General features: G+C 42.0%; 1 protein-coding gene across 1 annotated transcript in view; it reads left to right on the top strand.

Annotated features, from left to right (window-relative positions):
• The window catches only part of LOC118382724 (piezo-type mechanosensitive ion channel component 2-like), a 174,297-nt gene that overhangs the window by 68,307 nt on the left and 90,848 nt on the right, over nt 1-15,142 (top strand). Inside the window, exon 5 of the mRNA XM_052504202.1 lies at nt 9,320-9,482. Within this exon, the coding sequence (XP_052360162.1) occupies nt 9,320-9,482 (163 nt within the window). The remainder of the gene's footprint in view (nt 1-9,319; nt 9,483-15,142) is intronic.

The raw sequence follows: 15,142 nt of genomic DNA, 5'->3' as shown, positions 1-15,142 counted from the left end.
CAGGGCAGCACTTATGTCCTTCTCTATTCCTCTTTGGGAGCCTTCTACCCATAATACCCATAACCATGTTTTGTAGTGGTTGGTGCATCGAGGTAAAAGTCCATTTAGTTTCCTTTCACATGGAGATAAGCTTAGGATCATGTTCACAATCTGATGTTTGTGCGTGTTAAGTCAAACCGGGCTTTTGTATCTTATGTTATTTACTCTTGTTTCATTGTCTACAATGAAACTAGATTTCCTCTCTATCATATCGACATCCCCTCACTATTGTTCCGAGGGCAGCTGAGTATTGTGCAACATTTCTAGAATCCTATTCCCTGATAGAATCAGGGAATATCTCCAGATGTGGTTTGATTTTGTAACGACTACTGTTTAGTCTGTGAAACGTGGTGAAACCCAGCGCACTCAAAGACTCCAGTGTCTGCTTTCTGTTCCTCTGACTACTACACAATCCAACAGTTTACATACTGGAAACACCTATCTCCCTCACTAGCTTTAAGCACCAACTGTCAGAGCATCTTACAGATTACTGCACCTGTACATAGCCCACCTATAATTTAGCCCAAACAACTACCTCTTTCCCAACTGTATTTAATTTATTTATTTATTTTGCTCCTTTGCACCCCATTATTTTTATTTCTACTTTGCACATTCTTCGATTGCAAAACTACCATTCCAGTGTTTTACTTGCTATATTGTATTTACTTTGCCACCATGGCCTTTTTTGCCTTTACCTCCCTTCTCACCTAATTTGCTCACATTGTATATAGACTTGTTTTTACTGTATTATTGACTGTATGTTTGTTTTACTCCATGTGTAACTCTGTGTCGCTGTATCTGTCGAACTGCTTTGCTTTATCTTGGCCAGGTCGCAATTGTAAATGAGAACTTGTTCTCAACTTGCCTACCTGGTTAAATAAAGGTGAAATAAAATAAATAAATAAATACTGCATGATGGTGCTTTGAACTGTGACATTTCTATACTATGTTGTTGTTATTTGGGGAAAAAGAGTCATGTTCACACACCCAAACTAGCGTACAGTAGCTGAGATGGATAAATCTAGTCAGATTTCCAAGAGCTGTCTGGGCTGGAGCAGGTGAACTATTTCAGAGCTGTGACTGTTCCTTGTTCCTCAATGAAGTCTACTCAGTGCTGCCACCATCTATTTACCATATACATCTCTTGAGTATAATCTACTGCTCCACAAATACCCTAATCTATTAATTACACATGTATTTCTGTTAAACATGGGGTCAAGGAACATTTTCCACCCTCTAATGTATAATTCTCAAATCAGTTGTTAAACTCCAGGTCTTTAATAATGTTGGGCTGGATATTGCCAGCCGGCCAGGTGCTGGCCTGGAATATAAACCAGTGATATGTGAGGCCTGAATCGTGCCACTGTGCTGCCCTGTTTCTCTTGGCCCGACAGTGTGCCCGATGGTCTGTGGTACTCTGTGGACGCTGCCAGCCTTGCCCGGACCTCGCCAGGACCGCGCTGTACTCTGAGGGCTGCCGGTGGCGACGCGCCAAACGTCCTCTGTTTACTGTACAAACAATTAAGTCGTAATTGCTGTCTAGCGATGGCCCAGAGCATATTGGCCGACTTGAAACAAGCCGGTTAAAGGGATTTACAGGGGATTAAAGATGAAGTGAGGAGGAAGTGTTGAATGTCCTGAGAGATACAGTACCAGACAACCAGATAAGCAGGATATTGTCGGCGGGGATGAAGATTTTGCCTAGAACAGATCAGTAGGAGCACCTGTTGTAATTGAGTATGAACCACCTGTTACAACCACGTGTCACCTGTTGCATTCACAACTTTAACTTTCCCTTATTCAGTAGTCAACAACTATATATTGTTTGTATTCGAGAATGAATAAGCTAAACATGTTCCTCAAGGCTTACACCAAAAAGTGCTTGTACAAGCGACGGACAGAGGTATAAAAAGAAAAACGGGTCGTACTGTGTTATTTGGTCGTCTGTGCCTCTGGTTGCTTCCTGTGAATTGTGGCTTTTTCTCCCTCCTTCCCCCCTGCTCGATGACTCAGAGCAAACAGCGGGGCTAAATTAATCAAACTCACGACCTGTCTTCCATTTTGTGAGGAAGTAGTTCTAGTAAACAGATCCAGACCTCCTTAACCCCTTGTGCTACAGTCTTCTTTTAATATGCTGGACGTGATTGGTTGAGTTCCATCATTATGCCCCTGTGTCGGCCAATGGTGTGACCAGTGTTGTGACCCTCTGCACATTCTTTGTGCTGCCAGAGTGACATTTCACAGTTTTAGCAGCAATGTTCATCGATATTGGAATACTTTCTCTGAAATATGTAGCGTCTCAGACAGTAGTAGAAAACATTGTCCTTCCTATGTATCACCTCCTCGACTGGATGGGACCCATTTTTAGTGTGTGTTTTATAACTGGATGCCATATAACAGTTACCTAACCATGCTGGCTTCTGGTGAAGACCTACAGTGCCTTGCGAAAGTATTCGGCCCCCTTGAACTTTGCGACCTTTTGCCACATTTCAGGCTTCAAACATAAAGATATAAAACTGTATTTTTTTGTGAAGAATCAACAACAAGTGGGACACAATCATGAAGTGGAACGACATTTATTGGATATTTCAAACTTTTTTAACAAATCAAAAACTGAAAAATTGGGCGTGCAAAATTATTCAGCCCCCTTAAGTTAATACTTTGTAGTGCCACCTTTTGCTGCGATTACAGCTGTAAGTCACTTGGGGTATGTCTCTATCAGTTTTGCACATCGAAAGACTGAAATTTTTTCCCATTCCTCCTTGCAAAACAGCTCGAGCTCAGTGAGATAGGATGGAGAGCATTTGTGAACAGCAGTTTTCAGTTCTTTCCACAGATTCTTGATTGGATTCAGGTCTGTACTTTGACTTTGACCATTCTAACACCTGGATATGTTTATTTTTTAACCATTCCATTGTAGATTTTGCTTTATGTTTTGGATCATTGTCTTGTTGGAAGACACATCTCCATCCCAGTCTCAGGTCTTTTGCAGACTCCATCAGGGTTTCTTCCAGAATGGTCCTGTATTTGGCTCCATCCATCTTCCCATCAATTTTAACCATCTTCCCTGTCCCTGCTGAAGAAAAGCAGGCCCAAACCATGATGCTGCCACCACCATGTTTGACAGTGGGGATGGTGTGTTCAGGGTGATGCTTTTACGCCAAACATAAAGTTTTGCATTGTTGCCAAAAAGTTCAATTTTGGTTTCATCTGACCAGAGCACCTTCTTCCACATGTTTGGTGTGTCTCCCAGGTGGCTTGTGGCAAACTTTAAACAACACTTTTTTTGGATATCTTTAAGAAATGGCTTTCTTCTTGCCACTCTTCCATAAAGGCCAGATTTGTGCAATATACGACTGATTGTTGTCCTATGGACAGAGTCTCCCACCTCAGCTGTAGATCTCTGCAGTTCATCCAGAGTGATCATGGGCCTCTTGGCTGCATCTCTGATCAGTCTTCTCCTTGTATGAGCTGAAAGTTTAGAGGGACGGCCAGGTCTTGGGGGACCGAATACTTTCGCAAGGCACTGTATCTCTGCCATTATGTGTGTCACTTTGCAAACAGCTCATCCTTCCCACAACCTTCCTTCAACCTTCCTGAGGCCTCAAGGCCCTAAGTCGACAATTACAGTCTGTCTGTGTGTCGGCTTCCTAATCATCCCGTTAGCTGTGGTTTCCCTAAGCACAGGAACAGTCGACCAGGGCATCGGCTTTCAGGTTTTTATATGCTATATGAGAGGATGTCGGCACAACCGTTTACCATTAACCCTCCCTTGTTATTATCGTTCACCTCGAAGCTTGATGATGAATTTAATTACGTTTGAACCATTCTAGTTGTGTGTCGTTCAGCCTGACATGGATATTACTGTATGTTAAAGTGGGGTTTTCTAAATGACAGTTAGCAGATTTTTTTGTTTGAAGGAATCACAGTTTCAATGGCACAGGAACAGTTTATTCTTGCCATTTGGGAGCTGGAGTTGGCATGTCTGTCTGTCTGTCTGTCTGTCTGTCTGTCTGTCTGTCTGTCTGTCTCTCTGTCTGTCTGCCTGCCTGCCTGCCTGCCTGTGTTTACATGTGGCAGGAGATGGTCTGCTCCAGAAACTCAAAATAAAGAGAGCCCCTTGCCCCCTGACACTCGTAAATACATATTTGCTTATGTCAATTAACCATCTCCAGAAATGCTATCTATTTATGTTTGGCTTCCATAAACAAAAGCACATTTTGTGTGTGTGTAAGGTCCCCATGATATTCAGGACATTTGGATTTGTTGAGAGATACTAGCTGATGATTATGGTATTCATGTTAAACAGTCTACTGAAGCCGTGTGGCTAAAGGCTTGGATCAGAATCGTATGCTGATCATGCACAAATCCGTGGCTTACAGACAATCCTTTCAAAGTATAGGTATCAAAGCACTTAAACCTGGGTTGTTTTTCTCCATACTTAAATCCACCCCAGCCACATAACTCCTGGGCTACCGACTTATCCACATAATTGTTAAATATGATCTGTGTTCACATTTCCTCCATTTCCTTTGATGAACGACATGCTCTCCCAGCTCTGATGTGTCTACGGAAAGCCCAGAAACTTACCAAGGACTCCATCCACCTAAGCGGTACCAGAGCATCAGGTCTCGTACCAACAAGATCTGAGACAGCTTCTATCTCCAAGCAATTGGACCACTGAACAGCTAATCCACATTTTGCTACGTTACAGCCATCTTCTAAAATGGATTAAATCATTTTTCCCCTCATCAATCTCCACACAAAACCCCATAATGACAAAGTGAAAGCAGGTTTTTAGAAATGTTTGCAAATTTATATAAAACAAAACGCAGAAATACCTTATTTACATTAGTATTCAGACCCTTTGCTATGAGACTCGAAATTGAGCTCAGGTGCATCCTGACAGCCAAGACAACGCAGGAGTGACTTCGGGACAAGTCTCTGAATGTCCTTGAATGGCCCAACCAGAGCCTGGACTTGAACCCGATCGAACATCTGTGAAGAGACCTGAAAATAGCTGTGCAGTGACGCTCCCCATCCAACCTGATAGAGCTTGATGGATCTGCAGAGAAGAATGGAAGAAACTCCCCAAATACAGGTGTGCCAAGCTTGTAGCTTCGTACCCAAGACTCAAGGCTGTAATTGCTGCCATAGGTGCTTCAACAAAGTAAAGAGTCTGAATACTTATGTAAATGTGATATCAGTTTTTTATTTGTAAGAATTTAGCTAAAAAAAAGAAAAGAGTTTTGCTTTGTCATTATGGTGTATTGTATGTAGATTACCACATATTCCTGCACATTGATATGGTATTGGTACTCCTTCATTCTTATATGTTTTATTTCTCATGTGTTTACATATTTTTTTCTTCTTCTTGAACTCTGCATCGTTGGGAAAGAGCTTGTAAGTAAGCATTTCACTGTGGTGGTTGTAACCTGTTGTATTCGGCGCATGTGACAAATACAAGTTGATTCAATTTGATGGCCCTGGACGCAACAATAGTGGAAACCCGCGATAATTCATTAGGAACTTGCACGAGAGATCTGATTGGATTATGGGACAACCAGATATCCCGCTAGGTCGTTGAGATACGTTCAGTCAGGAATTTCAAAGCTATTCTATCAGATGTCCTCCAGTCAATGATCTTAGTGGTCTGTCATTATTGGGTCATGGACTCCATATTATCACTCTCATGGGGTGTTCTGGTACCGAAATCAATGAATTAATGAGATTCCTCTTTGGGAAATGGTATTTAATGAGTTTTCACAGTGCATTTGTTAACATGTTCCATGTCCCAATGCAAGTTGTTGAATGATTGAGTTGTAGTTGACTGTGATTGAAAGAGGGGAGAAAGCAGATCATGTTTTTGTGGATTTGCGAATTAAATACATTTGGCATGTCGAGTGACGTGCTGGCATGCCCGTGCAGAATGTTTTAATTAGGGTTAATGGGAAAGTAATCTCCTCTGTGGTTAAGATGTGCATTCAAACACACACAAAGGATAATGGATGAAAAATGTATCCCACAAATCCTCATTACATCCAACATCTCTTAACGTACAGTTGATGGAACATGCATTGACTGAATACTGGGTGATACTGGGTGATACTGGGTGATACTGGGTGATACTGGGTGATACTGGGTGGTGTAGAGCAAACAAAAGGTACAATAGTGGAAGTAGGTGAACGCAAAGTCCTCCAAGATCTTTTAGGATCTTCTAAGCTATTTTAACAATTTAAAAAAACACCAAGAGAAATAATCTTCTAAGATCTAGAGTCAAGATCCTTGATCATTCTAAGTTTGTCATTGTTATTACAGTAATTTTATTCAAATCATATTATTATTATTAGGCCTCTATGAAGTTCTGTCTATTCTGATGTGGGTAGTTTTGATATCTTCAAAACTAGATGACATGCTTATTTTGAAATGGTTAAGTTACTGTAAATGCAAATAGTTGTGTTGAAGACTTTCTAGGATTCAGGTTGAACTCCATATCCCAGGTTTGTGTGTATTAGTTTGAACAACCTCGTCTTGGCCGTATTCTGAGCTGTCTATTCCCTCCCTGGCACCTTGGTGTGTTAGAGCCCTGCCGGGCACCCTAGAGAGCCAGGGGCCCATAGTCTACTCCTATGCCCCATTGATAGACGTGCCAGTGTGTCCTCAAAGCCTCAAGTCCAGGGCCAGTTAGTCTCTCATAATACCTTAATCGAGTTAGCTCGCTAGCTAGTGCAACATATTGTTATGGCTTCCGAATTTAACTGCCAGTCAACAGACAACTCTGTTCACTCTCGGTAGCAGCCTGTCACTATCCATCAACCAGTTACATTTCTATGTTTTTTTCTTTGTCTATGAAAACAAGATATCTTTTCAGAGATGAGACTGACAGGCTAAATCTGAACAGTTCATCAAGCCACTTTGATGGCCTACCCTTTAATGCCGCTTCCTGGAGTAGAGATGGTTAAAGGTGGTTATTTATCACACCCGTTATTATCTTCGGTCCCAAATCAATGCCATGTGCAAGGGTTTCTGTTGCCAGCTCTCAACTCCACAGCTCTGTCTTTATGAGCAAGACTGAGATGAAAGACGCTTTAATCGGCGAGAGAGAAGCAAACCGTTTAGACACAGAGAGGCTTCATTACAAAGAGCTTTTGTTGACTCTGCTGTTTGGGCCCCCGTTTTTTTCATGTGTTTTTATCTAGTGTGTTAACTAGCGCCGTCTGCAGCTTATGAATGTTTTACGAAGGCATATATCGCTCGGTTCAAAGCGTTTGTGCCCTCCCCTGGCCGCTCGCTTTTGACAGTAGGGTTTCATGCGGAGTGAGCACCATGGGAATCCAAACATTTGTTTAAAGTTTTATGCAACACAACAACAAAGCAAAACAAGCATGCGAAAACTCGGATATCCATCTACTGCTATACTGTGTCAGAAATCCTGTCTACGGAGATATCTGCTGCTCGTGGCAGTATATCCTGAATATCCTGAGATTATACAGCCATTTCTTCTCATGCCATCACAGGGGCCCAACTGCCATTGGCCTCTTGGGGAGAGGTTCCTGTGCAATGGCTACCTGCTTTTTAAAAGTGCCTTCCTTGACGCCTTCAAACTGATAACAGAATCCGATTCACTATCAGTCTTTCTACCTTTAGACTCGGTCATCCCTTCCAAACTAACTGACTGTTTACACACTAATATGTAGATTTGTTTTTTCTTGTTTGACCTGGCTCTTTTTCGGAGCATCATCACTAATGTGAAGCTCCTTGTGCTCTCCCACGGTGTCCCTGGCCGTGCCTCTGGCCATGTCTAGGTCCCACCCCGATCACACAGTCTCCCAGAGTGCATTGCACTATGACTCACCAGAAATACCAGCCTCCTGAGCTGTCTTTGGTTCATAGAGGGTGTACTGTGTTGTGTGCTCCCACATCGGCCTCTTATGAAAAGCTCCCTACCAGCCAGAAGCCAGCACTGTGCGCCCACACTCCAAATTCACTAACAGAAAATGTAGCTCAAAAGGTTTCTCTGAAAATGTCACTTCAGCTGTTTAAAAAAAAAACTTTTCTCCTCTCTCTCACATCTACCTAGTGTTGCTACTCACTGCTTTGAACCTGAGCAAATAGAAAAATTGAGAAGTTACACTTTTCAATTGAAATTGGGGTTGGGGCGGTGGCATTGAAAGAAGGCCATGGGAAAGATTGGATGGTTTCATTTCACTCAAGATGTTTTTTTGCGCCAATAGAGGAGGACCAGAGTTGGGCCCACTGTAACGGACACAGCACAGCATACAGTTCCAGAGCATGGGCAATAAGAACCAGCCGGACCAGCGCTGTAACAGGGCGGACAGTGGGAATAACTCACGCCTTTTCTGTGGAACAAAAATGTTTTCAGTGTATTTTAAGAGGCTAGTGCAGTGCACTACTGAGCAAAGGGCACCCGTAAAAACTTCATTTCATCTCAGGCGTTATTTTAGCTCGAAGGGGGTTTTGGAAGTTTGAATGCACATGTTTTATGACATTTGTTAAAAATGTAATACAGGCCATGCTTTTATTGGTGTGGGTTGAGAAAGGCCTTTAAAACACTGTGTATAGTACACAATGTATAGGACAAAATGTATAGATACGATGTAGAGGACAATGTATAGGACAATGTATAGTACACAATGTATAGTACACAATGTATAGACCGGCTGTACATTGACGTTATATAGCCATTTCCTTATACCTACTTTGTTTACCTTTACATTTTTGATTTCCTCATTGAGCCTCTGATTTACTTCAATAGCCAATCCACCGTGTTTTGTGTGAGAAAACAATTCCTGTCAACAATATTGGAATATGAATGAATGTGGTTGGCCTTCATTTTGTTACCAGTCAGGTATAAGAGGAAATACTGCACCCATATATTTATAGATGAGGAATTCAGACTGTAAACGATTTAACGATTACACTACTTTGTTATGATCTATAAAAGCCATTAAGAGGAATGTTTTGCATTATATATAAACTAGCTCTTAACCACACCACATTGTGTTTACCATCGTCTCGTGGTAAAGACATAGATTGTAAATGTACAATTGAAGCATAATTGGTACAGTTTTCATTTTATCAATGCTGGCGTCAAATATCGACACTCAACTTACAGGAAACCTTATAAAACAATACAGTACAGGCAATACAGGCTACTGCATCTGAAAATGACAGAATAACACTCAAAGCATTTATCCTCATCTCATCTGTCCTGATTTGCTTACCATTTTTCCCTCTTTCTCTCTGTCCATGCGTGCAGTGTCCGAGGTGCCGATGCAGGAAACGGAATCCGTGTGTTCATCCCAGACATCGGCATGTTCGTGGCGGGCCTGGTCACGTGGCTGCTGTGCCTGAGTCTGGAGGAGAAGCAGCAGGTGAAAGACACGTCGCAGCAGCACAACGCCAACTGCGAGCCAGATCAGGTGAGCTCATCATCTCTCTACAGAGAAACGTTGGGCCCTGGTCTATTTGGATTTAGATGGGAACCCTAAACTTCCAACACCCTTATCAATGTCTGATGTAATACAGCGCAATACAGGCCAGGAACTTACAGAAGAGTAATGACAAGACTAACAGAACCCGAAGAAACAAATACTTTAACTTTGTCTTATAAACTCACTCCAAATACTCTGCTGTCTTTCCTCTGTCCTGTTCCGATATTTTGGGGTAAAATTGGGCTTACACTGAACTTATCTGGGGCTAGAGTAGAGAATTGCTGGGGCAGTTTGGTTACCACAACAGAAAGTTGTGTAATCATAGGCAATCAGTGAAAGTGTAAGCTCTTAACTCCTTAACATTACATGTTAATCCTCAGTAATCCAACCAAAGACTCCACCCTTCCTCATCTTGGGGATATGTTTGGTCATCAAAACACACACACACACTGTCTCCAGTGCGCTGGTCTCTCAGAGCATGGAGAGCTGCAATCCGTCTTCCTATTTTATAGCAGGGGGGCTGTTGGCTGCTCACTTCCAGGTGCACTAAATTAGACCCTGCAGCTCCGGGAGAGCGTAATAAGTGAAGCACATTACTGTCTGGATGAATACCAAACAGCCATCATTCGTGTGCGTGTGTGTGTTTGTGCATGTGTGTGTTTGTGGGGGGGATTTTTCCCAGGACTGTGATTCTCTCTCTTTCCCTAGTGAAGGGGCACTACTGCTGTGTTTGATCAGCCTCCCTGAGCGTGTTGGAAAGCTTCTTTCCCTCTGGAGCCACTCTGTTGTTCTGGCAACACACACACACTGGTGGAGCCTGTTCATCTGGCAGAACACCGGCCACAACACAGATATAGGCCAAGATGAAATGCCTCGGACACGAGATAGCTGTTGTACAAGTGAGAAGCGAAAGAGAGGGTGGGGATAGGTTAAGGTCAGTTGATGAGAAACACAGCAACTCTCCTGAAATGGGCCTCGGGTTGGGCCTCGGCAGCCAAAGAGATTGCGTTCGGAAGCCGAACAGGAAATTGGGGGGTTTGTCATATTCCTCAATGCGGATGTGAATTTGTCTTTGTTCATTATGTTTTGTGGGTGATGGAGGGGCCATTCCAACAATGGTTACCATATAAAATGGGTCATTCCAACAATGGTTACCGTATAAAATGGGTCATTTCAACAGTGGTTACCGTATAAATGGGTCATTCTAAATGTATATTGCTGTACAAGACTCTAGATATCTAGATTTAGTTGACCATGTGGTTTTTATTCAAGTTGAGTATCATCAGTCTAAAGGATTCTTTCGGGTAGTGGATAATTAAGTAGTGTTGCACAAGCTAAACATTGCATTGATATACCCAATTATTAATGCAGTAAATATGAAAAGCATGTAATCTTTTTGTAACCATTTTATGGCATTAAGTTCAGTCCTTGGAACTGTTTGAACTTGATCACTTGATTCAATTTAAGAGCCCCTTATTGTAAAAAATCTTGGTCTCCACCAAGCGGTTCTCCAAATTAAAGTTATGACAAATGCCTGATGTTCTTTTCCCCTCCATCAGAATAAGAATGTTGGGTTTCTCTCGGCAGCCGTGAAGAAAAGGTCCTATTTTTGTAGTCACTTCATTCGGCTGTTGGCTAGTTGGGGAACTGTGAACACATGTCCAATTTGGGCCCTTTGGTTCTTGTTGTAGCCTTGTTCTGCTGGCCAAGACCATGGCAGAGAGAGTGACGCCCATACAGTGCATTCAGAAAGTATTCGCACCCCTTGACTTTTTCCACATGTTACAGCCTGAATTTAACATGGATTGAATATAGATTTTTTTTTGTCACTGGCCTACACACAGTAAGTACCCCATAATGTCAAAATGGAATGATGTTTTTCAAAATTAATGACAAATGAATAAAAAATTAAGAGCTGAAATGTTTTGAGCCAATAAGTATTTAACCCCTTTATTATGTCAGGCCTAAATAAGTTCAGGAGTAAAAATGTGCTTAACAAGTCACATAATTATCTGTAACGTCCCTCAGTCGAGCAGTGAATATCAAACACAGATTCAACCACAAAGACCATTGAGGTTTTCCAATGCCTCACAAAGAAGGGCACCTGTTGGTAGATGTAAAAAATGTATACAAAATAACAGACATTGAATGGTGACTTTAAAACATTTACAGAGTTTAATGGCTGTGATAGGAGAAAACTGAGGATGGATCAACAACATTGTAGTTACTCCACAGTATTAACCTAATTGACAGAGTGACAGGAAGGATGCATGTACAGAATAAAAATATTACAAAACATGCATCCTGTTTGCAAAAAAAAGCACTAAAATAATACTGCAAGAAATGTGGCAAAGCAATTAACTTTTGCCCTGAATACAAATTCAATACAAAACATTACAGACTACCAATCTCCATATTTTCAAACATAGTGGTGGCTGCATCATGTTATGGGTATGCTTGTAATCATTAAGGACTGGGGAGTTTTTCAGGATAAAAATGGAATGGAGCTAATGTAACGGGATTCGTCTTCCTCTGATGAGGAGTAAGAGAAGTCGGACCAATTTGCAGCGTGGTATGTGTCCATTTTAATAATACAAACGGAACACTATACAAATACAAAATGTGAAAGACCGAAACAAAAACCGAAACAGTTCCGTGTGGAACACACAGACATAGAAAACAATCACCCACGAAACACTGGTGGGAAAAGGCTACCTAAGCATGATTCTAAATCAGAGACAACTAACGACACCTGCCTCTGATTGAGAACCATACCAGGCCAAACGCAAAATACAACGTAGAAAAACAAACATAGACTGCCCACCCCAACTCACGCCCTGACCATACTAAAACAAAGACAAAACAAAATAACTAATGTCAGAACGTGACAGCTAAGCACAGGCAAAATCCTAGAGGAAAACCTGGTTCAGTTTGCTTTCCACCAGACACTGGGAGATGAATTCACCTTTCAGCAGGAAAATAACCTAAAACACAAATACAAATCTACACTGGTGTTGCTTACCAAGAAGAAAGTGAATGTCCCTGGGATGCCGAGTTACTCTTTTGACTTAAATCTACTTGACAATCTATGGCAAGACCTGAAAATGGATGTCTAGCAATGATCAACAACCAGTTTGCTTGAATAGTGGGCAAATGTTGCACAATCCAGGTGTGGAAATCTCTTAGAGACTAACCAAGAAAGACTCACAGTTGTAATCGTTGCCAAAGGTGCTTCTAAAAAGTGGTGTTAATACTTATGTAAATTAGATATCTGTATTTTATCTTCAATACATCTGCCAACATTTCTAAAAACACGTTTTCACTTTGTCATCTATTTAATCAATTTTGAATTCAGGCTGGAGCACAATAAAATGTGGAATAAGTCAAGGGCTATGAATACTTTCTGAAGGCATCCCCTCTCCTGACCCCTGGTGACCCTCTGCGACCTTGGGCTTGTGTGACTCTGTTCTGCTCGTTGACTTTAACCCGAGTACCGTCTTCCACAATGCCTTGATTGATCCATAGCTCCCTGGCACCTTCGTTTGGCCTTCGTTATGTGGCCCGTTCCCTGCAACTCTCTGTTTTTTCTGCCTTCATTTGACACATACCAGCATGCGTCCTGTTCCAAGGTCGAGCTGTTTTCGGCCATGTGGCTCAGACCAGCTTTTGCAAAAAGTCTTGGAGTCCTGCTTATTTTTTTTCCTTATTCTCTGATTTTGGCGTCTCCTCCTCTGTCTCATAGGCCAGTATTTGACCTGGCTGCTAAAACTCTGCCTAGTTTTCTCCCCCTCTGTCTCATAGGCCAGTATTTGACCTGGCTGCTAACACTCTCCCTAGTTTTCTCCTCCTCTGTCTCATAGGCCAGTATTTGACGTGGCTGTAAACACTCTGCCTAGTTTCCCCCCTCCCTGTGTCATAGGCCAGTATTTGACCTGGCTGCTAACACTCTGCCTAGTTTTCTCCCACCGTTTTGGCATGTCTTGTGTTTACTCTTGATGGTTTTCTCCTCCCTCCTTGAGCCACATCTTGTTTTGCAATCATTGGCGTATAGATGGCCTGCTTTGACACCAGCCTGATTTATGTGGTGCCAGGGTGAGTCACAGTCATTACATGTATGGGATGCCTCTGAGACCGTGACACAGTGACAGGTGAGGCACCAGACTGATTGACTGTTGGCAGGACACAGGAAACACAACATTAATATCCACCGCCTAATGTATTTTACTCTAAGTGGAGTGTGTGGTTCATGTTATGTCTGACTCTGTCTGACTCTGTGACATAAAAGCATTACCTTTATTAAAAAGATGCTCGGCTCCCAATGTTGGGCTCCTGTCTCCATGGGCACAGCTCTCCGTCTCTCTCTCTCTCTCGTTGGCTGTCCATCTGTAATTCAATAATTCACTTTGACTGAAGTCTGAGGTCCATTTTTCATGCCTAATTTTGGGGATGTGTTTGTGTAATCCCCACCACTACTCATTTTGACTTTCTCTGTGTGTTAATCACCGAGCTGTCTAAACGCCAACCGACTAAACCCCTCTCCGATGCCGACGGAATCGTGCGTGCCTAAACCGCAAGAACACATGCCTTCCGAAAGTATTCAGACCCCTTGACCTTTTCCACATTTTGTTACGTTACAGCCTTTTTCTAAAAATGTATTAAATAATCTACTCACAATACCCATAATGACAAAGTAAAAACAGTTTTATAAAAAAGATAAACAGAAATACCTTATTTACATAAGTATTCAGACCCTTTGCTATGAGACTCAAAATTGAGCTCAGGTGCATCCTGTTTTCATTGATCATGCTTGAGATGTTTCTACAACTTGATTGGAGTCCACCTGTGGTAAATTCAATTGATTGGACATGATTTGGAAAGGCACACACCTGTCTATATACAGGTGTGCCAAGCTTGTAGCGTCATACCCAAGAAGACTCGAGGCTGTAATCGCTACCAAAGGTGCTTCAACAAAGTGCTGAGTAAAGGTTCTGAATACTTATGTAAATGTTATAGTTCCGTTTATTTTTTTTAAATTAGCAAAAATGTCTAAAATCCTGTTTTTGCTTTGTCATTATGGGGTATTGTGTGTAGATTTTTCCTCTCCAATTTTAGAATAAGGCTGTAACCTACCAAAATGTTGAAAAAGTAAAGCGGTCTATTCAAGTTTACAAAAGGCACTGTAATCCTGCGAAAATCCTAATTCGTGCAACATTAGTCTTAGCTCAATATTTGTGTTGCCGCGGAATGTGCAGCTCACAGCGCACCAGCACTTCCTAATCTTTGTCTGTTTTGCTCCCATTAACAATACATTTGCATTCCAGCGCCAGGGGAAGGAGACACATCTGGTCGACATTAGCTGGGGTTGTGTTTTTCGACAGCGGCAGTGCTACATTTCACATGAACATTTGAGTAATTTAGAGAGGACAGGTTAATAGGTGATAAGGGGACGTACAGAGCGACGTACAGTAGTGAGTGCATACATTTTATTTTGTCCTAGGGTTACCAGACTCCTCTCTTTCTTACCTCTCCCTCTTTTTCCTCTCTCTTCCTGTATGTCATTTCCTCTCCTCCTCTCACGTTCTATTATCTCCTGTCCTCTTTCCATGCTTCTAGTCTTCTATAGTTTCCCCTTATCTCCTATTTACCTG

Source organism: Oncorhynchus keta, chromosome 4 (genome assembly GCF_023373465.1).
Source record: "Oncorhynchus keta strain PuntledgeMale-10-30-2019 chromosome 4, Oket_V2, whole genome shotgun sequence".
Classification (NCBI taxonomy): Eukaryota; Metazoa; Chordata; class Actinopteri; order Salmoniformes; family Salmonidae; genus Oncorhynchus; species Oncorhynchus keta.
This window is presented reverse-complemented; position numbering and strand designations above follow the sequence as displayed.